The sequence below is a fragment of the Protobothrops mucrosquamatus genome, unplaced genomic scaffold, assembly GCF_001527695.2.
Source record: "Protobothrops mucrosquamatus isolate PMUCROS unplaced genomic scaffold, P.Mucros_1.0 scaffold511, whole genome shotgun sequence".
Taxonomy (NCBI): Eukaryota; Metazoa; Chordata; class Lepidosauria; order Squamata; family Viperidae; genus Protobothrops; species Protobothrops mucrosquamatus.
The window spans coordinates 182,029-209,894 of record NW_015386825.1 but is presented as its reverse complement, the minus strand read 5'-3'; the positions used below and the strand labels follow the sequence as shown (position 1 = coordinate 209,894).

The 27,866-nt window shown below is 38.5% G+C and overlaps 1 protein-coding gene across 1 annotated transcript; it reads left to right on the top strand.

The window, feature by feature from the left end:
• Positions 1–26,825, top strand: TMEM181 (transmembrane protein 181). Its single transcript, XM_015816849.2, has 17 exons — positions 1–140; positions 7,480–7,583; positions 10,789–10,844; positions 12,478–12,568; positions 13,597–13,727; positions 14,393–14,509; positions 16,221–16,301; positions 16,958–17,057; positions 18,709–18,839; positions 20,568–20,659; positions 21,198–21,255; positions 22,052–22,154; positions 22,264–22,315; positions 23,246–23,328; positions 24,613–24,702; positions 25,303–25,369; positions 26,369–26,825. Exons 1-17 carry the CDS (start codon positions 10–12, stop codon positions 26,445–26,447), a joined length of 1,566 nt encoding a protein of 521 aa, XP_015672335.1. The 5' UTR covers positions 1–9; the 3' UTR covers positions 26,448–26,825.
• Positions 26,826–27,866: the final 1,041 nt, after the last annotated feature.

Sequence of the window (27,866 nt, the reverse complement as noted above, 5' to 3'; positions counted from 1 at the left end):
GGGTGCGGCATGGAGGCCGATTACCCCGCTTTCGAAAACCCGCTCTGCGGCGAGTTCAAGCACATTTACCAAAGGATCAAAGAGACCTATAAGGAGATCAAAGAGGATCTCACCCCTTACAAGGATGATCGTTACTACAGGTAAGAGGAGAGGGGCGAGGGAACGGTCCTGAGCTAGCTGCATCCCCGCATCTTCCCGCAGGCTGGCGGAAGGGAAGCAAAAGAGGCTTCCTTCAATTTGGGGTGTCAGATGGGATGGATCACTAACTCTCCGCATCCTGCTCATCTCAACCCTATTTGGGGGAACACCAGTTTGGTAAAGGCCACGCTGAGAGCAGGAGCTTTTTAATGTCTCCTAAGAGGGACTGTGTGCATGAGCAGTTGGGCCTGTGGGCCAGGGGGACTGACTAGCGAGCTTCCCGAGCATCAGTGGATGATTTAGGCAAGATCATATGCTCAGAGAGCTTTTCACATTCTGGGCAGCCTTCCTTCCTTGCTCAGGGTGGGTGGGGGAGTGGAAGATGGCGCCTGCAACAAGGTTCTCATGTAAACCTTAGAAAAGCAGCTTTGGCTTATATAGTATCATGAGAACAATTCCCTTTCGTTACAAAATGGCTGTCGTGAAAGAGCTCTGATTTCTCCCAGCTGAGTTAATCTGTTTTCTTGGGAATGTGGTCTTGACTGAAGATTTAAAAGATTCCCTTTGTCAGGGAAGGGAAGGCTTCCTTACATTTCTTAAATCCTGATGGTGATTGGGGAAAAAAATCTGTTCTTTGTCTAAATGTTTGGATGATAACCCCAGATTAGGGTTCTGTCTGTGCTTGCCTATTCTGAAGGGATGCATATCCTCGAAGCTGGGGTTTAACTTCGCAATAAGTGCATAGAAATTATGTGACAGAAAATGATACGGGAAAACCAGAATTGCTCAACCTGCCTACCATGTAGTGTATCCCAGTAAGCAATTTCAATTAATATATATAGGATCACAGTTAAGAATGTATCTCTTGAAGAAGACAGCCTTATCCAAAAGTTTCCAAAAGTCATGATGGAGATAAAGTTCTCTCTTTCTCTTTGGTCTCTCACTGGGCATTCAGGGGAGGAATATTTGATTTGGAGACAAAGTTCCACTTCCATTGGCAAAAATCTCAAATAACCAAATTCATTAACAATCATCTTGGTGGGAACTAAAAGTGAACCAATAGTTATTTTTATGTCTAAACCTAAGACCTTAAAATAAAATTTAGCTTATTATATTAACTTATAATACAATTTAATTGCTTCCTAGATTTAACTGTGACATGGATTAATCGCTCGGTCCTGATTTCCCCACTCAGTGAGCCCCTGATCCTTTTTTTAAAAAAAACAAAACAAAACAATCATGCTATAATATTTTTAAGAAAGAAAAAACCCCCACAATGCTCAGTCTTGAGAATGGTAATACAGTGAACATCTGCATTGGCTGTTGTATATGTTTACCAGAACTTGTGAGTAGTAATGCTGGCCAAAATATAGTCATGTTTTTAGAAGGACGTACCATGTTTTCCTGAAAGTAAGACCTACCCCCAAAATAAGCTTTAGCTTGATTTTTGGGGGTGGGCTAATATAAGCCCTATCCCCAAAATAAGCCCTAGTTTTGGGGCAAGGCGCACACCTAAAAATCAAGCTAGGGTGGGGGTGGGAGAGTGGAGCTGCCCCATGCACCCCACACCCATTTACCGTTGCAGCCAGGCCTCCCATGAATCAACACCTGCCTCACCTCACTAGCCCACTTCTTCTGTGGCGCATCCCGGCCTGCATTTTGCTGTCAGAGGCCTTCCGGAAAGACTTCTGCAGCCGAGAACCGAGCTACAGATTCAATCCGTAGCTCGCTTCTTGGCTGCAGAGGCCTTTCCAGAAGGCCTCTGATGGCGAAATGCAGGCTGGGGGGGGGGCGCCACAAGCATCAATCCAGAGCTCCATTCTCAGCTGCAGAGGCATTTCCTTCGGCCATAGAAGAAGTGGGCCAGCTGGGTGGGGCTGTTGGTGCCACCGCGGTGAGGTGAGACCGTGGAAAAGACACCCCCTGAAATTAGACCTGATGCCTCTTTTGGAGGAAAAATAATAATAATAAAAAATAAGACCAAGTCTTATTTTCGGGGAAACACATTAGATGCACCCAAGATACTTTGCCTGAGATGAAAAAAGGAAATGGTACCTCAGCCTCCCCTCAGCTAAGTATGCAACAGTATGCAGTACTGGCCAACTTACCTTTTGAGATTAGAAGCCTGATAAGATATCCCAGTCCCTAAAGAATCTACCTACTTTCTTTCGACTTCCTCAAAATCAATTATTTTAAGCAGCTATTGCAGAGATTAAGGAAGCTGACTTTGAGGGATATATGCAAGAACCGTGTCCTAGGCAAAAGAGCCTGAAACATATTTTAAGATGGTATTCAGAAGCAGTTCAGGCTCCTGAATATTATCAAAATTCATTGACGTACAAGAAGGAGAGGAGATACAACACAATCAGGATCACAAGGCTCTGTTTCTATAGCTGTCTCAATAACATTAGGTTTAGCCTTCCTTTAGAGTTGATTTACATTATCATTAAATCACCAGGAGGGAAAATGTGGGAGGTTTTCACACATTAGAGACATGGGACAAGTTTGCAATGCACTAAACCTTGGCTGAATTATGGTTTATTAAATAACCTCCACTGACATGTTTCACACACTGTGATAAACAGAAATCATAGTTTACAAAACCCAACAAGTAGTACATGCTTCACTCTAAGCCATATCCATATAAAGCAGCAGTGATAAGAGATTGAAAAAGGACAGATTGTTGGGGAAAATATGCAAATAATGCTTACATGGTAAACCACCCAGAAAGTGCTGTAAAACACTGTGGGGCAGTGTATCAGCCTAAATGCTATTGGTATTGCTATTAATGTTGACCTTCTTGATTACAGAAAGGTTTTTGATTGTGTTGACCATATGAAGTTGTGGAAAGTCCTTAGGAAAATAAGAATCCCAAAATATTTAATTTCAAAACCTCAGACAGGACAGAAACCATGCCATGTACAGAACATGGCAATAGAGATGGGCTCCAGGTGGCAAAGAATTAAAACAAGGCTGTATGCATCCCCTTATTTATTCAACATTATATGCTGTATAAAGGTGTCAGGAAGGGCATCCAGCCAGAAAATGTTCAGCTCCATCCAGTTGCCCCTACTTTATTCCAAATTAAGGAACTACATGTTATAAATAAAATGTTGAATAATATTGAGATCTAGTTCTCTGGAGAAGGCTGTAATGTTGAAAAGGTGGAAGAAAGAGAAGAGGACAATCAGTGGCAAAGTGATGAATGCATGGTGGAAGATATGAAAAAAATCTATTGTTTTAAGGAGTTGACAATGACGCGATGGCATATAATCAAAACTGGAGAAGCACAATTTTAAATTTAGAAGAGGAAACTTAAGTAACATGTACTATGGTGGTGATACTGCTCTGATAGCTGAAAAAATGTAAATGAACCTCTTTTGATAAAAATCAAGGTGCACACTTGAAAATTAAAGGCCAAATTAATGACAAAATTAAAAAAAAAAACAGTCCTAGAATTGACAGTGAAGATGCTGACATGATCCTTAACTTCTGCTTTTTATGATTATGCTGCAGATAAGTACTTAGATAGAGTAGCCAAGAAGGCCTTGGAAAAGATATTCAGATAAGTATCATCTTTATTTCAGTCACAGATTAACAAAAAGAAATAAAAACAAAATAACCATAGAAGTAATCAAACAGTAACACATTAGAGACAACATCAGTGAATGCTGGGATGTATCTTTCTCTACAAAGATGAGACTCATGTAGGGAATTGCTTCTCCTGTGAAGCAAAAGTTGGAATTTGAAGAAGCATCAGTGCTTTGGAGTTTTGGTGTTGGAAAACCCCGAGAATATCACAAATAGTCAAAACAGGCAAGTGGGTCCCAGGACAAATCAATTCAAAGAGGCACAAATGGCCACACTCAGCTTATCACACTTTGGACTCTCTTGAGAAGTAGATTGTAATGATGAGGGAGATGGAAGGGGCAAAAAAGGATGACCTGTATCAAGTTGGATGGACTCAGGAGCAATGGGTGCTTGAAGTGCTTGAAGGACTGGGTTGGGTACAGAGTGTCATGGACAAAATCTATCTGTTTGTTAAGAGCTATCACCCTCTTAATAGCATATAATCAATGAAATTAGTCAATCAATTATGTTTGAGCCTGGCGATAATGTGGAGAGAAACAATCTGGAAGTAAGGAGAAATTTCCTGACAGTGAGAACAATTAACCAGTGAAACGGGTGACTTGCCTCCAGAAGTTGTGGGGTCTTCCTCACTGGAGGTTTTTTAAGAAGAGACTGGACAACCATTTGTCCAGAATAGTGTAGGGTCTTTTGCTTGAGCAAGAGGGGGATTGGACTGGAAGACCTCCAAGGTCCCATAATAATAATAATAATAATAATAATAATAATAATAATAATAATAATAATAATAATAATAATAATAATAATAATAATAATAATAATAATAATAATAATAAAGTTGGGAGGGACCTTGGAGGTCATCTAGTCCAACCCCCTACTCAGGCAGGAAACCCTATACCATCTCGGACAAATGGCTGTCCAGTCTCTTCTTAAAAATTTCCAGTGTTGGAGCATTCACCGCTTCTGGAGGCAGGTTGTTCCACTGGTTAATTGTTCTAACTGTCAGGAAGTTTCTCCTTAGTCCTAGGTTGCTTCTCTCCTTGCTTAGTTTCCACCCATTGCTTCTTGTCCTGCCTTCAGGCGCCTTGACTCCCTCTTCTTTGTGGCAGCCCCTGAACACTGCTATCATGTCACCCCTCGTTCTTCTCTTCGTTAAACTAGACATACCCAATTCCAGCAGCCATTCCTTATATGCTTTAGCCTCCAGTCCCCTGATCATCTTTGTTGCTCTTCTCTGTACTCTTTCTAGAGTCTCAATATCTTTTTTACATAGTGGTGACCAAAACTGGATGCAGTATTCCAAGTGTGGCCTTACACTTTACAAGACATTGTAAAGTGGTATTAATACTTCACATGATCTTGATTCTATCCCTCTGTTAATGCAGCCTAGCACTGTGTTGGCCTTTTTTGGCAGCTGCAGCACACTGCTGGCTCATATTTAAGTGATTGTCCACTAGGACTCCGAGGTCCCTCTCACAGTTACTACTATTACAACTCTGTTATGCTGTTATTCTGGAATATTTGTTTTGGAATTTAGTGTGTTGTGTGAAACCTTGTGTGATTTTCAAGGAACACCAGCCGCCAGAATTTTGCACCAACTTGAGGGGGATTTTATCATTTTGAAGGCAAAGAAGCAGGAGGAGCCTCGGAAACGGGGATTCCTGAGCTTGTTTGGGGGTTCAGCAATTCTTTCCGCCCCCCCCCCCCCGGTCCCTCCTTAGAGGTTTTCAAATTGCCCGGCTGAGACAGCGACGGCAATCTTTCCTGGCAGCGCGCAGCTGCTCCCCCTCCCTTCCTCCAAAGAGCGGCTGGGCGGGGCTCTCTTGGCCCTGTCCCCTTCGCCAGGGGGCAGGGCTGGGACGGCCGGGTGACGCACGCGGAAGTGCTTTGAGCGGCTCGCGGGCGGTGCCGCCACCGGGCCAGGTGGCAGTGGAGCGGCTCCTCGTCTGGAGGCGAGATGCTGGCAAGGTGAAGGAGCCGTGGTGCGCGTGCGCAGCCTGGACATGGAGCGGTGAGTTGGAGAGGGGGCTGCGCTTGGAAACGGAGCGGGGGGCTTCCCTGGGAAGCGCGATGCCTTGACCGCCCAGGGGATATAGTCGAGGGGGGAAGGAGGGGCGGTGGCAGATGGGCACGCAACACTGCACGGCCCTCGCTTAGCAATTTTGTTCCCCATCCTACTGTGCGTAACTCAGGCCAGATTTTGTAAAGCCTTTCCCAGAAGCCAGATGTGATCCGGTTACGTTGGAACGTACCGCCCGGAGTTCGTGGCCGGTTCCGAGGTTGAGGAGGAAATTCGGCTCAGACCAAGGGTTGGAAAGAGCAGTTTGGTAGCTCCGGTCCAATCTTCCCTCCTTGTGATACTGTCCGGATTGATGGGCTCCAATAATCGATGCTGCGGCAGTGTTTCGCAACTTCGGCAACTTTTAAGATGTGTGGACTTCAATTCCCAGAATCCATCATGCTGGTTGGGGAGTTCTGGGAGTTGAAGTTCACGCATCGTAAAGCGGCTGAGGCTTATCTGTATAGTACGCCTTTGGAGAGCACCAGGTTGAAAAAAAAGTTGATTTAGCTGATGGAAAGCAGGCTTGTTTCCGACTTCCATATAGCATTTAAACCAGTGTTTCTCAACCTTGACAATTTTAAGGCATGTGGACTTCAACTCCCAGAATTCCACAGCCAGCATTGCTGGCTGTGGAATTCTGGGAGTTGAAGTCCACATGCCTTAAAATTGTCAAGGTTGAGAAACACTGATTTAAACGATAAGACCGAACTTATGTGATAAGATAATCAGAAAGTAATAGCTCTCCTATGTAAAACTGTCTGTAACCTGTTGCATTTATAATTGGAATAAGAGCTGCCAAGTCAAGAGATGTAATTTCACTGGGAGTTATGAGGTGTGTCAATTATAAGTTTAGAAACGAGGCCCCAGGAAAGATTTCTCCTCTTCCTGTCTGTCTAGGAGGAAACACTGTGAGCAGCTGTGTTTATGTCTTTATTAAAATTGTTGATGCTTTTAAAAAGTGTTTGTGGATTGACACATAATGTTGATTTCCTTTTTTGTATTGGAATGCAGAATGAAACATTGTCACTGCTTGTCCCAAAGCCATATTAATGTTGGGGATAGGCAAGGTTAGATATAAATGTGTTCTAAATGTTGGCTACATTATATTATCATGCAAGAACTAGCCATTATAATGAAGGCTGAATCTTTTTTGCCTTTTACTGAGGCATCTGAAGGCATAGTAAGTGAAGAGATCTAGGATCATTCAAAATTTCTTGGGTGGAGGGTGTCTTCTAAATTTCTCTTCAAGTAAACATCAGCACATTATAAAGGAAATACAGAAACAGAAGTGTGTGTGTTTCTACAGTTTTATGTTGCTTTCTGATTCCTTCAAGAACATCTGAGTATCATTTTCTGATTATGCCCAGGGACAATGATAAGGTCACAAATTGGATCAAATGTAGCCCTTACCATTAAGACATAGCCTGCTTTATGTAAATCAGGAATAAGTTATGCATACACTTCCGAGAAGGTTGACATATATATTTGATAAGAATATGCTACTGTTTAATACAAACCCTTCCAAAGTGATGTCTAAAAAAATCTTTAAAAATATGAATTCATGACCACATATATTAGATAGAAATTCTTATCTTTTCATTTTGGAATTGTTTGTCCGGAAGAAAAAAACACCCCCACCTCCGATAACATAAAGTTTACCTGTAACTTAATTTTTCTCTCCTTGTTTACAGACTGGCTCCAATGCGATTATATACTCTGTCCAAACGCCACTTTGTTTTGGTCTTTGTAGTATTCTTCATTTGTTTTGGCTTGACGGTCTTAATAGGCATTGCAGGTAAGATTTTCACCTTTTCTTCCAGATTTTTTTACTTGCTTCTTCTTCTGTTCCTGGGCTGCATTTGTGATTACGTTACTATAACAGTGAAACCACTGAAGGTATTCCTTGTTTGTATCTTGATATAAAAATGATAAATGAATTTTAGGCATTACAGATCATCCATGACTTAATGACCACAACTGAGCCCAAAATTTCCATTGCTAAGCAAGACGCTTGTCAAGTGAGTTTTTCCCCATTTTACAACTTTTCTTGCCACGGTTGTTAATTTGAATCACTGCAGTTCTTAGGTTAGTGACACGGTTGTTAAGAGAATCTGGCTTTCCCATTAACTTTGCTTGTCAGAGGGTCACTGTCAGAGCATGCACAGTCTTATTGCACTGAGGTAACCCAGGAGTAAACACAGTAAATAGTGGTCTATATTAAATGGTGGTTTATCTTACACTATCTACAATATCACACACCAGGAACAATATACATACAAGTGTTAATACAGCAGGATCCAACACACCACAGTTACAGCAGGAATACAGAAGAGAGAGAACACATCTGCAGAGCCTTCCCTTTTATACAAAGCTCTTAAAGAGATACAGACCCTGCTTGCTCTTAAAGAGACATAGACCCTGCTGAGTCATTTCCAACATTACATCATACATTACATCAGCTGGTTAGCTTCTAAATCATTACCTTGACAGTCACAAAAGGGGATCACATGACTCCCGGACACTCAACCATCATAAATATGAGCCAATTGTCAAGCGTCCAAATCCTGATCACGTGACCGTGGGGGATGCTACAATGCTCATAAGTGAAAACCAGTCATAAGTCACTTTTTTCAGTGCCATTGTAACTTTGACCAATCACTATATGAATGGTTGTAAGTTGAGGACTACCTGTACTGAAAGATACTAATGTTTTAAGAGGAGTGATAGTTGGTGACCTTTAAGAACAAAGAGTGCACATGTGCTCCCCCATCTTGAATTTGCACTCCGTACAATCATTCATTTAGTGAGCATTTAAAGTTACAACGGTACTGAAAAAAGTCATTCTTATGACAGTTGCAGTATCCCCACGGACACATGACCAAAATCAGGCGCTTGCAACTAGCATGTATTTAAACAGTTGCAGCATCTGGTGTCCTGCCATTTGTGACCCTCTCAGCTGTCTTCCGAAAGCAAAGTCAACAGGGGAAGCTGGAGTTGCTTAATGACAACATGATTCACTTCATAACTGCAATGGTTCAATTAACTGTGCCAGATACTGCATCCAGTTTTGGGCACCACGATGTAAAAAATATGTTGAGACTCTAGAAAGAGTACAGAGAAGAGCAACAAAGATGATTAGGGGACTGGAGGCTAAAACATACAAGGAAAGGCTGCTGGAATTGGGTATGTCTAGTTTAATGAAGAGAAGGACGAGGGGGAACATGATAGCAGTGTTCCAATATCTCAGGGGTTGCCACATAGAAGAGGGAGTCAAGCTATTCTTCAAAGCACCTGAAGGCAGGACAAGAAGCAATGGATGGAGAGAAGCAACCTAGAACTAAGGAGAAATTTAGAACAATTAATCAGTGGAACAACCTGCCTCCAGAAGTTGTGAATGCTCCAACACTGGAAGTTTTTAAGAAGAGAGTGGACAGCCATTTGTCTGAAATGGTATAGAGTTTCCTGCCTGAGCAAGGTCCCTTCCAACTTTATTATTATTATTATTATAGATAGTTCATAGACTCAGGTGTGACTCGCTTAACAACTGTCTTGCTTAACAACAGAAATTCGGGTTTCAGTTGTACTTGTATGCCTCTAATGAAGTAGAAACCTAGTGTAGAACAGTCTCATCACCACAAGTTGTGGTTTGCTTTTTTTTTTTTAGTGGGGAGTTTCAAATGCCCCTTGTGTAGTTAATTGAAAACAGATAGTCCTCAAGTTATAACCATTTGTTTAGCAACCGTTTGAAGTTAACAACAGCACTGGAAAAAAGGGACTCACAACCCTGTCCTCACACTTAAAACTGTCAAAGCATTCCCACGATCACATGATCAAAATTTGGGCACTTGGCAACGAACATGTATTTACAAAAGTTGCAGCGTCCCAGGATCATGTGATCTTCATTTGTAACCTTCCCACCTGGCTTCCAACAAGCCAAATCAATGGGGGAAGCCAGACTCACTTAATGACCACATGATTCACTTAACAGAAAGAATTTCAGCAGCAAACTGAGGATGAACCTGACAGGCTTTACATGTATTTAGGGCGGTTCACTTACTAACCATGCCCAAAAACTGTTGTAAAATTGGGCAGGGCTCATTTAACAACCGCCTTGCTTAGCAATGGAAATTCTGGTCCAGTCATGGTGGTATATTGTATACTGTAAATCAGAGGTTCACAACCTTTTGGGCACCAGGGACCAGTTACGTGGAGAGAGGTTTTTCCACGGACCAGAGAGTGAGTGGTTTTGTCTGCTGCCTGCATCCCACGGATGGGGCTTTGATTGTTTGTGCGGACCAGTTGCTGGTATGCCGCGGCCCGGTACCAGTCCACAGATCAGGGGTTGGGGACCCCTGCTGTAAACGTTGTTTGTGACATTGAATAAGAAAATAGTATCTGAATAAAAAAGTATTTAAATATAGCCTGCTCACATCCAATTTCTAAACACAAGTAAAGCATGCAGGGTTCCTCTGCAGTTTGTTGGCGAAACTCCTTCAGGATAGTTGCCCTCCAGGGCCACATAGATGATATTTGATGTCACGTTGGAAGGATGAACCTGACCTTTGTTATCCTGGGGAAGTGGATGCTGATGTAGGTGCTTTACCTTTGCACAATAGCTGGGGCAGATGTATTTGCTGACTTGAGTCTAAGTGACTGATACACACTGTTTGCTTTTACAGGGAGGTGCAAAATTCTCTCCTTTGGTGAGGCAGACAGGTTTTTCAGGAGCTAGAAAATCATTTTTTATTTTTATTTTGCTTTCATGGGAAGTGGATTCAACTGACCTGCAATTTTAACACAATATATTCCACGATGTTATCCGAATGAGGTGTTTGTCTTAAAAGCATTTGGATTTTTTTTAAAAACAAAACAAAACAAAACATTTGATAGCTTTACAACAATGTTTCTCCACGTCAACAGCCTTAAGTTGTATGGACTTCAACTCCCAGAGTTCCACAGCCATTCGTAGATTAAATTCTGTGCCTTTATGTATCGTTCAGGTCCCAAAGTCATTGAATGCATATCAGAAATACCTCCGATGACTAATGGTTCAAAGGTAAGTCTTGTTGTCCTTGGTTTTGGATTTGATGTATTCTGACTTGATAGACAATTTTTAACCATTCTACAAATACTTTGGATAAAAAGGTATCATTCCAACAATTTCTTATATTCAGAATAATATTAACCATGGTCTCGGGTTTGTCTTGAGTCTACGGCTTGCACAACCGTTCAGTGGTTCAGTAGCAAAGGTCAAAGCTCTTCCTACTGATGCCCAGGTTTTAATTCAAGGTAATAGAAGTTACCTTGTTCCTTCTGCCTCCATACCGAATACAGTCCTCCACTTACAACCATTCATTTAGTGACCATTCAAAGTTATAACAGCACTGAAAAAAGTGACAACCATTCCTTGCACTTACGATGATCACAGCATCCCCATGGTCATGTGATCTAAATTCGGTTTGCTTGGCAACCGGCTGATATTTATGACACTTGGAGTGTCCCGGGATCACGTGATTGCCATCGGAGACCTTTCCAGCTGGCTTCTGACAATCGAAGTCAATGGGGGAAGCTGGATTCACTTAATGACTGCATGGCTCACGCAACAACTGCGCTGATTCGCTTAACAACCATGGCAAAAGAGGCTGTAATATTAGATCTGACTCAACCGCCTTGCTGGTCTCCATTGTGGTTGTAAGCTAAAGATCATCTGTAAAACTGTTAGTCCCTTTCTCTTAATGAAATGCAGATTTTTAAGATTTCTTAGGGATCAGAATATGTTTTATGGCTAAGGACAAAACAACGAAACCCTTTCATTACATAGAAATGTGAAAAGTTGAGATTTGATTTTAATGTCTGATTTTACTGCAACAGAGAGAGAGAGTCGGAAGTCAATGCTTTTTGTTTCCCGCCCCCTTTTCTCCACACCTTTTTTGTTTTCCCTTTTGCTACTGTTGTCCCCTACTATTTGCTTTTGTATTTTCACATTTGATGTTATAAATGAATAAAACTATTAAAAAAGAAAAAAGAAACCTTTTCCAAACTGACAGGGTTATGAATCGCATAGCATAGCACTTGTGTCAGAAGCACCAAGGGGCTTCCAGGTTGAAAGGATTAGCCGGTGACACCACCATTGTCTGGGACAGGGGTAGGCAACCTTGGCTCTTTTATGACTCGTGGACTTCAACTCCCAGAATTCCTGAGCCAGCCATGCTGGCTCAGGAATTCTGGGAGTTGAAGTCCATGAGTCATAAAAGAGCCAAGGTTGCCTACCCCTGGTCTGGGAGATGCCCAGTATGGGGGGCTCCTTTCATGTCCCTGGCAGGAGCTGGAGCGAAGGATGGGAGCTCAACCCTGTACCACGACCCCACTCGGGTCTTGAACACGGGCGTGCTAACCTCCAACTCAGCATCTTAACCACCCAGCCACTCTGCTCCAGGAAGTGCACGAATGACATATTTTCTTTGAATGAATTACATTTGGATAATGCTATTAATTGTCAGAGGTGTATTTTTAATACATGCTCCTATATTTCTGAAAACATTTCCATGAACTTGGATCGGGTAACATTTGTACTATTAGTACTTAACAGATACGGCTAAAAAGCGAACTAGCTTATGCTTCCACTACAGTGATTTTTTTTAATGGGAAGATTTCACATGATTGCAGCTTTGGCTTCCATTTTGTTGTAGACAAAGTCATTTCCTTTAAGTTCGCCACCAGTATCTACTTATAATCAACAACTCTGGCTTACCTGTACAGTGCACTTGGAGCAACCTTCTGGTAAGGATATTTTTTTTTAGTTTAGTTGTATATTGCTGTTTTGCTGCATTATCTTAATTACATATATACCTATGAATGGTATATAGCAGGGGTCTGCAACTTTGACAACTTTAAGACTTGTGGACTTCAGCTCCCAGAATTCCCAGCTGGCTGAGGAGTTCTGGGAGCTGAAGTCCACAAATCTTAAAGTTGTCAAGGCTGCAGGCCCCTGCTATATAGCATGGGTGTCCAACCTTTTGGCTTGCTGGGGCTGCATTGAATGAAGAGGAATTGTCTTGGGACATATAAAATATATAATACACTTAATGTACATAAATCACATAACAATTTAAAAGTTTACAATTTTGTAGGGCTGCATTATTAGTTGTCCAGGGCTGCATGTGGCCCATGAGCCGCGGATTGTGCATGCCTGGTGTAGAGTGTTGTGTCCCATTTTGGTTTAGCATGGAGAAAACAGTCATATCTGATACACTGGTTTTGTATCACAGTGTCTTAGGTGCTTGATAATCCTGCTTCCCCCACTGTATATATCAAGAAGCCAATAAAAATGGGGTGTTAGTAAACAAGAAATGGATTGCAGCACATTAACCATTACTGATGTCAAGATATAACTAGGCAATGTATGTACCAAGACTTTTTGTAGCTGTGGAACATATATCAGAAAAAATGTTCTTATTGAAATCATATATATATGATTAAAAATATCACTAAAGACAGACGAGTGACTCCTGGGTATATCCATGGTGAGAAATAAAATGTGAACACCAGGAGATTGCAAAACAATTAAAAGTTTTAATAAAACATTAAAAACCTTTAAAAGAATTTAAAAAGGACCTAGCTTTCGTTGGATCCTACCAACATCGTCAGGCTAAGCTGGCTCAGGAATTCAGGGAATTGAAGTCCACGAGTCATAAAAGAGCCAAGGTTGACTACCCCTGTTTTAGAACATCTCCCCATGCAACTGAAAGGGAGAGGTTGTCCGTGATTCAAAATAAGTTCAGTCACAGGTGTTTGATTTAATGTTTCAGATAACAAATTCGATAGCTTGAAAATTAGATTTATTATGTCAGTTACAATACGTGGTGTACTAAAGAATGGAAGTGTACGGTACTATAATAAAGAAACTCACAACCGGACAAGGATATTCAACTGTGCTAAGGTAAGCACAAGAAAATTTCTTATATATATATATATTTAAAAATGCTAAAGTAGATGTAAAATCGTTTACCTGTTAGAGAAACTCATAAATTAATTATCCATGTATATGGGCAATCCCAGATTCAACAAGCTGCCTTTCTAGGAGGAGTGATGGCAATATGTTTGGTAGAAATTCTAAAAAATTATTATTAGCAATTTTATTCAGATGAGTTCTTTGTCAGTAACAATCTTCTATCTTCTATATATAAATAAAAATGTAAATGTTCGTTTGTTCAAAATCTTAAATCTCCGAAAGTTCTTCACCGATTGCTTTGAAATTTTGACACAACGTTGCATTCGAATACGCACGTGTTTTTATATGCCTACTATTATATAGATGTCACACCTGTGACAGATAAAAACATGCTTTTTTTTTGAAAACCGCGCCATCTGTTGGACGTAAAAGCAACACACGCTACATATTACAAACGTGCGCTTTCTCTTTTCTTTCTTTTCCATTTAACCAGACTGAGCCACAGCAACGCGTGGCCGGGTACAGCTAGTTTAAAAAATAAGAGGCTGTACCTAAACCGCCTGTGTTTTAGAACCATTCACACATTTCCAAATCAAAATGAAGTTAAGGCTATTATGAATCTACTAACCCAGTTTTCATGTCCCAATTCACAGGATTGTGATGAAATTATCGTGGTTCATCTTGGTTATTTGAATTTCACTCGTTACAACATTGTTGTTACCTTTGACAAGTCTCTTGAGAACTACCACCTCAAGAGTTACAGCTTCACAGTAAGTATAAATGGTAAAAGTAAGCAGAAAATATAAGTTCAGTTTTACACGGAAGTCTCTTTGTGTTGATTTTCTACAGAAAATCCTGAAGCAGTTGACAGTAATTATAAAATCTTTCTGAATAAGCTACCAGGCAGAGAATTGCAAATATCTGTCTGGCATTGTTTTTAAGGAGTGGAAGAAATTCCTTTTTTAAAAAAACTGAATAGAAGTAGATTACATACTAAACATGATTACAGTTGACTTGATTTTGAATCTGATATGACTTACAGACATATAACTTGACATAAAAAAGACAAACTGTAAAGTGCTGATCTGAAAAAAAAAGTCTTGTGCTAAGTGTAATTACCCCAAAAAAAGTAAATTGGATACACTACTGGAGAGCATGGGGAATGAAATTGGAGATTTCAAAGAGGAATTGAGAAAATTATTTTCGTATCTTTTTCTCCTCTGAAATATGATAAATTCTGACAGTTGCAATAAAACAGTTAATTAAAATACCTTGAGCAGTAAAGAGAATTGGGTAATCAGATAGATTAGCCTTGTCTAAATAATGATATATTTGCCTGACAGTGAAATAGACTGTAAAAGAGCAGCAAGCAAATCATAGGAAGGAAAGAAGTCCAACGGTACTACGGTATACTCAGGGGATTATTTTTTTTTAAAAAAATAATTCTCTAGGCACATTTCAGAATTTGGTAGAAAGCGGAAAGAGCCTCTAAGAATCTAATTCTTATTGGGGCCCATTCGGTATTATTATCTATTCTTTAATTTTATGAGCTGTATTTCTGAAGTTTAGTTTGAAATAGGATTGGAGGAGTTAACAAATGGCGGTGAGTTCCCAAATGTTGATGGGACTTCAGATTTTGGCTGTTGTTCAGGAGAAAATTCATTTGCCAGGGATTTGTAACCCACTGTATCTAAAGAACAGTAGACAAGTGAAGGGAAATTAATCCTGTCCACACAATTCAGATGTCCTCCAAATACGTAGTTGATTCTCTCTTGCTGAAGGGAGAATTAACTGTCTTTCTAGATGGTGACTCAGCAACTTCCTTGAGATCTGGAAGCCCAACTGGATTAATCTGTCCTACCCAGGAACATTTTCCTGAGCCGTCAGACCTGTTTTTTCAGTTCAGTAAGACAATTACACCACATAACCAGACCTCAATTCCAGAGGGCACTAACCTTATCATGCTTTAATGTACTTCCTATGGCAGTTCTTAAGGGAAGATAGAAACAAATTCCACATGAACTTAGGTTGTGTCCCTGTGGAGAGGGGCACAATTCTGGGAACTGAAGTCCACAAGTCTTAAAATTGCCCAGTTTGGAGACCCCTGCAATATGGTGTACTTTTTATAAGGATGCAAGGACCCATTTTTATCACTTCCCAGTTAATAAAATAACCAGGCAATTCCAATTTTATTCTAGGTGCAGCTATTACCAGACTGGAAAGATTCTACTTCTATGAATATGGTCAAACTTTATTATACTGTTTGTAAAATTAGGTATACTTTGATCACATCAATAAACTAATCACCAACTCTTTTATGTTATTTCATCTGCTATTATTTGTATTCTGATCAATTACCATAATAAAGGTACACATGTATGTGCATTTGAAGGGCACTCAATGGGAAAAGAATACTGAATGTGCAAAGGATTTTTATTCACAAAGGTTTTGGTTAATATTCTGACATCTTTTTTTTTTCAGTGGAAAACTTATAACCCAGCCTTCTCCCAGGTGGAAATCTGGTTCCGATTTGTCTTTGTGGTTCTTACTTTTATAGTCACAGTGAGTATCAGCTTTTTGTTTAGTTTTTGATAAGATATTTTGGTATGTTTGCCTGTCTTCGACAAATCAGTATCTGTTTAGGTACATCTGCTGTTGGTTTAGTTCTTTTGCTTTGCTTTGCTATTTATTCTCCTTGATCCAAAAGATTAGAATTGCTTGATGCTGGAAGGTTTTTGTTAAACAATCTTGTGGGAAAATATTTCTTTATCGAGTGAGGGAGGCAAGAAAAATGATCAGAGTTGAAGATGAGACAGTATACATGCAATAAGAGAAGAAAATAATGTAATAGAAGAAATCTGTTACATCATGTGTGTCTTCTTCATAGGTGATGCAGCACATACACTTGAGCTGAGTTTCAGCTTAGTGGTTGTTTTATGGTTACATTTGTGACGTTCAGACACTACTGAATATTACAAACACCCCTTATTACTGGCCATGTTGGCTAGATCTCTTGATTATTGGTCTCTCCCATTATCTCCCATTATCCTTAGCAAGATGTAGCCATGAGATTTTATGGTTAGTCATTGCTCTGCAATCAAGAATTCTGTTTTGGGTGTATAAGTCACTCATGCTGCGCATACTCTCCAATTGCACCCCTTCTCTTATGCTGAACAGATACCACATAATTGTTATAATTCTTCTTCCTTTCTTTGCAGTGTCTCTTTGCTCACTCCCTGCGCAAGTTCTCCATGCGAGATTGGGGGATAGAGCAGAAGTGGATGTCAATCCTCCTCCCCCTGCTATTACTTTATAATGGTATTTATTCAAATCATATTTTGATATGATGGGATTCGGAGGGTTATCCTACTTTCACATGTGAGAGATTGATTGAAAATTAAAATTCCAACTAAAATCACTTGGAAACATTAGGCTTGGCCGATCAGCATAATCTGATGGCATTTTCAGATTTGATAAAAAAAATCTTTTGCATGGTTGTTCCCTCTGTTTAATACTAAAATAATTAAGAGTGTTTAAAGTAGCTGAAAAGCTTTAATATGTGGAACCAAGTTAACCTCTGCTATCACTCAACAGCAAAAAAGCTGATTAGTGAAATAGGCCAGCATCTTATTCTAATTAAAAAGAAGTGTTGAAAGATGGAGGGCTTGGCAAAAACCCATTTCTTCTAAAATATAATGTTCAGGGAGCCTATGCTCAAATTGGCGATAGCCCCCCATTTCTGAGGTGCCTTCCCATTACAGTTTTGAAATTTTTTTGAAAACATGGCTTCTTAGAAAAACAAGAAAACGTGACCCATCAGAGTTGTAGTTGTTATCAATGTGGCTATCCTGTTATTTTTCATTTTCGGTATTATTGTACACTGCACAGTGTTTTTCTGCAAATGAGCAGAAGTAACAAATAACGTATCAGTTTGAGTGGTGGTTGATGTCTTGCTTAAGAAGGAGTTCTAGAATTCAAGGTAGCTATTAGGAAGTTTCCAGTCTTTCTCCAGGCACAAGTATGGCCTTTGGTGAATGATCATTTCTGCAAAAGGAACCAATAGCAATGATGCATCAGGCAAGTAGCCTTACATATACCTTGAAACAGAGATGACAATCTGACTACCTTACATTCCTCTATTAGTCTTTTATTTGTGTCTGTGCCTTTGAGTCAGGGTTGACTCCTGGTGATTGTGTGGACTAGGCCCTGCAGTTTTCTTGGCAAGATTTTTTGAAAATGGTTTGCCATTGCCTCCTTTTTAGGTCTGAGAGAAAGTAATTGGCCCAAGGTCACCTAGCTGGCTTTGTACCTAAGTTAGGACTAGAACTCACACACTCCCAATTTCTAGCCTGATGTCTTAACCACTACACAAAATTGGTCTTCTTTGGTGGTCTTAATCTCCAATATTTGTTTCCATGCTTGGTGCCCACTAGACCAATTAGGGTGAATAGAAGGGGTTTTCTTTGTGTGTGAATATATGTGCGTTCAGTTGTTAGTAGTGCCTTTGTCCAAATTTTGAAAATTCCTGCTCAATTCCAATTCCTGGCCATCTTCAGTTGAATTCTACTGTAATAAGCTGGGATGGGAGAGAAAATCAGTTTCTTTACAAATCCAGCCCAAAGTTTAGCAAATGTTTTCTCAGTAAATTGCCTTTAGAATGCACATGTTTAAAATCCATAACAAAGTATGTTAGAAATACCATATAGAAAATACTTAACACATGTTTCACATTGTTTTCTTAGATTATTGTGATTGCACAGAGTTCAAATGTGTTGATCTATATTTTCCAACATACCTGTATTGTACCTTGTATTACCTGTATAGCCAATATACCAATATTGGCTAGGCTGGCTTGAGTGGATGTGGTTTAGCAACATCTAGGTCTTGTGTGCTATAGAAAAGGCAGAATATTCTTGTGGGTAATAACAATGATGTCTTCTGACTCTCTCCCTCTCCCATTCTGTTACAGACCCATTTTTCCCCCTTTCATTCCTAATCAACAGCTGGTTTCCTGGAATGCTAGATGACCTCTTTCAGTCTTTGTTCTTGTGTGCCTTGCTGCTGTTCTGGCTTTGTGTCTACCACGGGATCAGAGTACAGGTGAGGACTGGCTTTGGACTGTGAGTAACGTTCTGAACTCTTCATTTCAAAATGATGCAATGGCTAAAAAAATTAAAGTAATTAGAGCTTTTTACAATTAATACAATAAAGAAGGATGGGATTAGGAAAGTGGAATGGATAAAGTGGACAGCATCATTCTTCCTGCAAAATGGTGGGAAACTCAGAAAAGAAATAGAGGAATTACTGAATTACATTGTGTGAAACTGAGCAATAAAATTTGCTGCTGCAGATTGTAGTAATAAGCAATCAATTTGGTTGCCTTTAAAAGGGAATTGTACATATTCTTGAACAATGTAAGTGAAGATTGCTGGAAAAGTTGGGTCTTTCATCTAGCACAGTTATTATGACAGGAATAAATAATATTTCGGTGTGGTTTATGCTCTGTGATAATCCCCTTTTTGTTAAACACATACAAAGTATAATTTTTATCTCTTCTACAAACTCTGCAAAGTAACTAGGCTATGAGATGGCAGTTGGTCTAGAAATATCTACTGAGCTTCATGGCTGAACAAGGGTCCTCCTAATCCCAAATCCTAGCCAGTCATTAAATCTTTTCTGTAAAACTTGCTTGTTTCACTTAGCAACATGTGGTACTTAACAGGTGTTGAATGCTGGTCTTTTGCTAATGAAATGAACATTACTGCTGAACAGAATTCTATCCTTAGCTCCTTGTATATTGCCTCTGGGATACTGGGGCAATCTTCAGAATAAGTGTAATGAAAAATGATGGAATAAGCAATGGAGGAAGAAGAGGAGGAAGATGAAAGCTTCTTTTGCTCAAGAGGAAATCCACTTACACAATTTTGGATTTAGCTCTATGTGGCCAGCAACCCAAAAAGAATTTCCATTATTCATTAGGTAACAAATGATATGCCTTCTTTTAGTGAAGGAAGGCCTTGAGAATCTTGGCTGTGTAAATCTGTTGTTTTGGTTCTGCCCTTGGTCAAGTTAATTACATAGTTGATTACTTGCTGATTCCTTCTTCAGAGCTCACACTGAAAAACTGTGTGTCATAAACAGAGCTTTGTTTCCTCATAGAACGCCCAGAACGTAGTTCCGGCACCTTTTTTGGATGGAACCTTGTAGGGTAGATGTGTGTGAGTTCCGGCACCTTTTTTTTTTTTTTTTAGAAAAAAAGCACTGGTCATAAATGATAAAATTTTGTTAGAACAAAATTTCTATAAGAATATGAAGTACCATAGTCAGGTGGCTGACTTGTTACACTGATCACCACTTTGGAAGTCCTTCTGAAGGAAATAACAAGTTTTACAATCCTGAATCTAAAAAAACATATTAAAAGAAAATAAGCATCGGAATGATTCGATGCTACACTTCTCTCCAAAAAGTAGGCAACAATTTGCAGAATTTCTCTGCTCTGCAGAGGAACATCTGCAGCCATAAGTGAGATCTGCCAGATTTTGGAAACATTGGCATTGATTAGTTGTGTTTTTCCAAAGAAACTGACACAGATTTGACAGCCGTTCCTTAAAGAGTAATTAAACTTCAGTCTGACCTCTTCCTCTGCTATTAATAGGGAAAAAGGAATTTTTGGGAGGTATATATTCTTCTTGCATTTAACATCAATATAGAAGCAATAGAATTCTTGCTCTCTTTTAAATAAAAATATTTTCACAGAGTTTTAACTGATATTTGTAAAGCAAATCCAATATGGTTGTCACTTTTTCTTTCTCTTTTCTATTTTTTTAGGGAGAAAGGAAATGCATGACCTTTTATTTTCCCAAATTCCTTATTGTTGGTCTCCTGTGGCTGGCTTCTGTTACGCTAGGGATATGGCAAACGTAAGTAATTTACTTCTTTTTATTTGTTAGATACCAATTATCCCATCAAAACAATTTACAAAATTCAGATTAGAAACAGCAATAATATTGGAATGAATACTAATATAACAATAAATGAAAAAGGGAGCTAAAATTTTAATTTTGAAAAGGCCAGTAAGAGATCTTAGAAAATATTTTAAAAGTTCTAGAAGAATAAAAAGCCAACTACCGTATTTTCTGGTGTATAAGACGACTTTCTAAACCCTGAAAATCTTCTCAAAAGTCGGGGGTTGTCTTATACACCCAGTCGTCTTATACGCCGGAAAATACGGGTATTCTATTTTATTCCTTTACACATGTGGTTTGGCATATTACTCATCAAGTTTTCTCTCCCCCCCCTCTCTCGCTCAAACTCTATATTTTAACTGGAAAAGTTGGGGGTCGTCTTATACGCCCAGTCGTCTTGTACGCTGGAAAAAACGGTATATCAAAATCATATCCTTTAGATTGTTACAGATAAATGTTTAGATTAATGATCATGGCATGTTTTGTTTTTTAGGGTCAATGAACTACACGATCCAACATACCAATATGAGACTGACACAAATAACTTTCAGGTATGTTAGCATAAAGCAGTTTTGGATTTGCATAGGAAATAATTTTGAAAATAGAGCTGTTTTTACCTGTCTATTTAACTGTGTAAAAAAATTTGCTTACTCCACATCTAAAATTATTTGTATGTATTAGGGAGAACTGTACCAGAGCTTAAACTTTGTTTATTTTCAAAGCTACTACTGCAAAAAAAGATTTTAAAAAATTGGTTTACTTCTCTGGCAGTGCATGCAATCTACTTTGAATATAGCAAAATTGAGCCATGTAAGCATTTCATTTATTTGGATCCTAAATTTTTGATTTATTCTTAAGATTTTTCCTTTTTATTTACCCCAGTAGCTTTTTGGTATCTCTAGTATATCTTTTGCTTTCCTTTTTTCTTTTTCTCTTATTTATTGCCAGTTAGGTTTTCAAAAACAAAATCTATAAGTAACACATATGAAAATAAGTTCTATCTATGAGTTTTTAAGAATTGTGCACTTACTCCAGAGAACTGCTCAATTTTACAAAGGAAATTGCTATTTTTTGCATCTTTTCTCCATTTTAAGGCTGTAGAGTCATTCCCAATAACTGAAAATAAAATTTAAAATGGTCAAGAAGTCACTGAAGCCCTTGGGGTGGGATTATTGTAATCTTACAAACTTTGGCGCTTTCCTGAATTTTCAGTCATGTAAAAATAAGGATAGTGTTGAATGCCTGATACAATTGTCAACTCCTGGTATAATGCACAAATGTGGGAGAAAAGAAGTGTGGTGCTATCAAAATAATGTTAAAATGGTTTTTAAATGTATTTTGTAATAGGGGATGAAAATCTTCTTCCTTGTTGTGGCGACAGTCTACATTTTGTACCTTTTATTTCTAATAATCCGGGCGTGCTCAGAGCTTCGGAATATGCCCTACGTTGGTAAGCTCTATTCTTCACCTGTGATTTCTGATAATGTGTTATTCTTCTAGAAAGATACTTCATTCTAGAAAGTTATTTATCAAATAACTCTTTGCTCTTCTTTTCTCAGATCTCAGGTTGAAATTCTTGACTGCGCTGACATTCATAGTGCTTATCATTAGGTGAGATATTATTCGTTTGAAGATATTATTCAGTTATACCTAAAAGTGTGCAAAATGTTCCATTTGGGGGGATGGACCATGTTTGAGAGACAAATTACTTCCTGTTTCGGAAGCTATATGTCTCTAAATTGACCCAACCCTTCCTTACCCACCCACCCCCACTCTTTAATGGCTGGGTCAACTTATTCTGGAAGGAAAATACAATCTCTTGACATTTATCAGACTAGAATTTTTTGCACATTCCTAATACTCTATGTGAAATATGAAAGATGTTGTGCAAGATATTAGATGCACTTCATTGGATCAACCTCCCTTTTCTGACATAAGCAGATACAGTGGTACGTTGGTACTCAATTGCTTTGAAGCTCATTGAATTTGGTACTCAATGCATTTTGACACGAACATTTTGTCCTGTTGGTACTCAACACACAAGTTAGAACTTGTCAGTGTCGGCTGCCTTGTGACTCACAAGGCAGCCGACTTACAAGGTACCGTTGTACTAGATAGTGCACTTTGGTAATATTTTCTTTTTAAGTGGTGGTATTGGTGGTAAAATAAAGAAACTCAATGAACAGAATTAAAACAATCTGTCTAGACATTCTTACTGTGCAAATTTTACACCATAGCAGTCAACCATTAATATTGTAGGGTTTTTTTTTGTAAGAAATCCTACAAGATTAAACACAACTTTTTTCCTCCCCATAATCCCCATCAATTATTTTGATGTCTTATTTAACTTATTCCTACTTTATTTGGGCGCTTGTATTATTCTTGGGAGGCATATGTTTATAATTGGCCCATTTGCAACTTTCTGCAGTTTACCTGGGAAATAGCTTCCTAATATTAATTTTAAAGATGGATTTTTATTTAATTGATCTTGGAATTAAAAATGTAGAATGAACTTTGATTTCATTTCTTTTCTTCTTGCAGCATTGCTATATTTTATTTGCGTTTTGGAGCACAGGTTCTTCAAGACAATTTTGTGGCTGAGCTTTCAACCCATTATCATAATTATATCCTTTTACTGTGACATCCTGCTCAAAGTTTCTATCAAATGGGAGGGCAATCGTTATTGAAAAGACTGATACACAAATAAGTAAAATAGGCTTTATAGTCCATTATGTAGTCTCTAAAAATCAACAGTGACTAAACATTCTTATTACCCTGAAGCCCACAGTTAATATTCTCCGGTTCCATGTATGTATCCCAAAGGTGCTGTTCAAAAGGCAACTGGACTGTCTTGGGTTTTTTTTTCCCCTTGAAGACATTTCACTTCTCATCCAAGAAGCTTCTTCAGTTCTGGCTGAATGGTGAGGAATGGTTTCTTCAGTTTTCACCCAGAACTGAGGAAGCTTCTTGAATGAGAGGTGAAATGTTTTTGAAGGAAAAAAACTCCAAGAAAGTCCAGTTGCCTTTTGAACAGCACGTTTGGGACAACCATGGCCTGGATGATTGAGAATCTCCATAGACTTTCCATGTATATAAATTTAGATTCTTGTGCAATGTGTCATTTGAGTCACTAAAATAATATGAATATTGTTAAGTCTTCCTGATCATTTAGTTCTTATTTGATTTATGTGTCGAATACACTAATATTTCACCCTCAAAATATCTCACTGGCTCAAAACTTAATTTTAAAAAATGTTTAAAATTCAATACAAATTAAAGTTAAAAATTAAAGCATGTCAGATAAAAAGGCTGATATGCACAAAGATTAAAACCTAGCAACTCAGGATTGTTTGCTTGCTTGTCTGTTTTTCATCATGGTGATGAAGATCTTCATACTGAAGGTTAGGGGAATTTCCAAGGTCAAGACTTCCAAAGGCTAGTTACAACTACAGGGAAGACCCTCTTTGGGCAACACAAACAAATGTAGCTTTAAATGCTGGTGGGATGTTGGCAAACTTCTGTAAAGCAGCAGCCCTCAACCTTTTGGGCAACAGGGACCAGTTTCATGGAGAGAGGTTTTTTCCGCAGACTGGAGAGGGTGTGGTTTCATGTGCTGCCTGCATCCCATGGATGGGGCGTCACTTGTTTGCGCGACTTGGTTTCTGGCATGTCGTAGACTGGTGCCGGTCCACGGACCCAGAGTTGGGGACCCTGCTGTAAAAGATCTTAGGAAACAAATGTGTACAAATGTTTTTATGAGGCTGGCTTTTTACTCAGTGTTTTAATGTGTAAATCACTGTTGGGTGAGGAATAGAAAATGGGGCTCATTCAGCTTTTTGAATGGTTCTTTAGATCTTGATGACATGTTGAATTGTTTCATATGTAATGATATCCTTGACAGTTATCACCTGCAGAATTCTTATCATTCTATGGCTTATTAAATTTCTATCTATACACGTTAGCCTTTGTGTATTCACCATCAAAAAATGCCCTGTATGGTAAGTTAATTTCTGTTGCTTCTTTTGGCAAAATTCTGTTTTGTTTTTTGTTTGAAATACAGTTTGACTGACCTATGGATAAGCTATGAAGTTTAGTACCAAATGGTGCAGTGCATAGTAAAATTATATTCTTTGTGGGCATTCATGTTATATCAGGTATTATTTTTTTATTATACCTTCCAGAACTAAATTTGTTAGGCAATCTGAACTTGGCATAGTTTCCAGGTGTTTTGAGATTAAGAATGTGAGGGGGGAAAAAAGAGCCTTTAAAAAAAGTAGCACCATTCTTTGATAACAGAGCAAAATCTGAAACTATCCCTAAAATCTCAGTCCCAACATATGTAATGGGACCCTCCCCTCTCTACAGTAATCAATAAAGGTAAGATGCCCATTTCCCTTTACACCAAATGATTGCCCAATTCCAACCTATAACAATAAATAAATGAAAACTGAAGCAAAGAGAGGAGGATTTAATATTCACTCAATTGGCACCGAAGAGTGACAAGGAAGAAGAGACCTGAATTAAACGGCTTTTAATAACATGACTGATCTTTGGGGAAGAGAGATGCATTTATTGATTATATTCAAAATATCTTTCAGAATCTCAGTTGAAAGACAACCCAGCCTTTTCCATGTTGAATGATTCCGATGACGATGTTATCTATGGGTAAGTAAGACTTGCAATAATGTCATCAATCCCACTTTGTTTCTGTAGTGTTCTATAAAACGTATTGTCACTTTTTTGTCGGACCTCTCCATTTCCTACATTAAAAAAACCTATCCTGTCCCGGAAGTTGTTTATGTAATAAAAACATGCTAAGCAAGTACTTCTGGAATGAATATGTGGTAAAGGTAGGCATAAATTGTTCAACTGCTGTTGTGCGTGGGTTTTTTTTGCCCCAAAAGGAATAAAACTGTTATAAAAAGATGGCAAATCTACGAAGTTCACCAGGCAGCTAGTAAGCCAGTTGAATTATTATCTCCAAAATTGGATGAAAGCAAAGAACTGTATAAGGGAGAATAGTGATTTTCTTATTTAGATCTGTAAATGTAGCTTGTAAATATTGTAAAATAAAAAAAATACTGTACATAAGTCAGTTAGATTGGCTTGAAAGAAGGGTTTGGGAATTTTATGATTGATCCTAGTCAGTTTTTTCCCCAATCTTAACCTTGATTCTTTTTAGGCTATGCTGATTGGTACCTAATTTTTTTTTCTTGTCCCAAGTTTGATATCTTTGAAATTAGCTTTACAAGCTATCCATTCTCAAGCAAATGCAGTATTAAGTAGCTATAGAATGTATCAGCCCTGTCAAAATTGTGTGGCTCATTTTTTTCAGGATTTTTATTACTGTCCTGGAATCTCTGTTTTTGATGAATTTTGACTGCTGCAAAATTTGAAATGAATATTGCTTTAAACAAACACAATTAAAATTAAATTAAACTGATTATACCATGCTTCTAATACAATCAAATTTAAAAGCATCAAAAAAGGGGAGTTTCCAAACAGGATGAAAGCAAATAAAGGAATATAGTTTGCGTACTTACCTGGAAAGAGCTCAGATTGAAAATAATAAAGCTAGTAAATTCCAGAATTTAAATGGTATGGAATTGTAATATTTTTGCTGCTTATGTTAAAGTATCATTTCTTCAATATATATTTGGACAGGAGTGACTACGAAGAAATGCCACTTCAGAATGGCCAGGCTATCAGAGCCAAATTCAAAGAGGAATCGGACAGTGATTAAATTTGCACAGGAACAGCCAAGAATATGGAACAAGAGTAATGTTATATTTCCTATAGTCAAGTGAACCTTGCTTTTGGTGGAAGTATGTCCTTTATTCCAGTCATTTTCTGTTTACAAAACTAAAATGGATGGGAGTGAGAAATGAATGTTTAGTAACATTTATTTTTAAGAAACCTGTGGTTTACCCACTCCCCTCTTGTAAAACTCAGTAGCAACAGGATGCATTCACGGATGGAATGCTGTGGAATCAGATTATTAAATCAATATGTTTTGGGGGGGAGTCTTAGCTTATTATGGATTAACAACTGAATACTGGATTTCCTAATTCCTTCATTACTAATATAAGAGAATATTTGCAGTTCAGGGTTGAACTGTGGAGTCTTTGATGCTCTCTGAGCTTGGTTTTTTTCCTTGAAGACATTTCATTGCCCAATTAGATAACATGTTCAGTGCTAAAAGGGAGTGGTATTTGTTCTGTTTATATATGGCTTGCCCTGTCAGTGTTGGTGGGAGTGTTGTTTTCTTCTTGATTGTTCCTTGATTAGGCTGTTTTAATTACTATGCTTCATTACTATTTATGACTGTGCTTCGTTACTATTTAAATGGCGGCAATACTTTGCATTTTAAAAATGCCAAAGTAAATTATCTTGTAGTTGCATATTGAGCATCAGGACAATGCACCATCTCCCAACGTCTCTAGATTCCAAAGTTAAGTGGAAATTGGGCTGGTCTTCTTGGCTCTCGAGAAAAGAGCAGAATATTACCACAGGGATGCAAAGATGACATACTCCGGAACTCCCAATAATAATTCAATACGTAACCAGTGTCTTGAATTCATAAAACTAAAATTTATCTGTTGTTTTCTGTTGTGGACAATTAATTACCACAGCAGCTCATTCTTTCTGAGACACTAGTGTAGTTGTGTTGTTTTAGAAAACAAAACAAATTGAGAGAAGGGATTATTTGAAAGCTGATTTATCTTAAAATAATGTTAACATTTAAATGCATGGCAATTTTGAATTCAAAGCAAAGCCTTCTGCTGATGCTAGTATTTTTTAAGGGAACATATACTTCAATCACATACTCTTCCTTCAGAAAAATGTTCTGAATATTTTAATAAATTGAACATTAAATACTGTAGTTTAGAAACACACAGTAAATGTTAAGTATGATGACTAGTAAAATGAGCACTTGCTCATTTTATAACCTGGCAGGATCCAAAATGGTGGTTGATTTATTTTATTGGATGAACACTTCTTTGGCAGAGTTAGGTAGAACTTTTAGATTTGCACAGAAACAAATGCATTCAGATTACAAAACTCTGGAAGAATTATATGAATAAAATATGGTCAAATGACATTTTCTTAAAATTGCCTTCGCTTCATGGCTATTTTATGTCCGGGCTATAATACGGAGTAC

What these genes read in the sequence shown, in the direction of transcription:
- TMEM181 (XM_015816849.2), top strand. Translation starts at nt 10, where the DNA reads ATGGAGGCCGATTACCCCGCTTTCGAAAACCCGCTCTGCGGCGAGTTC. An exon ending in AAGGATGATCGTTACTACAG is followed by an intron (nt 141 to 7,479) that starts GTAAGAGGAGAG and finishes CCTTGTTTACAG; the next exon opens with ACTGGCTCCAATGCGATTAT. An exon ending in GATGACGATGTTATCTATGG is followed by an intron (nt 25,370 to 26,368) that starts GTAAGTAAGACT and finishes ATATTTGGACAG; the next exon opens with GAGTGACTACGAAGAAATGC.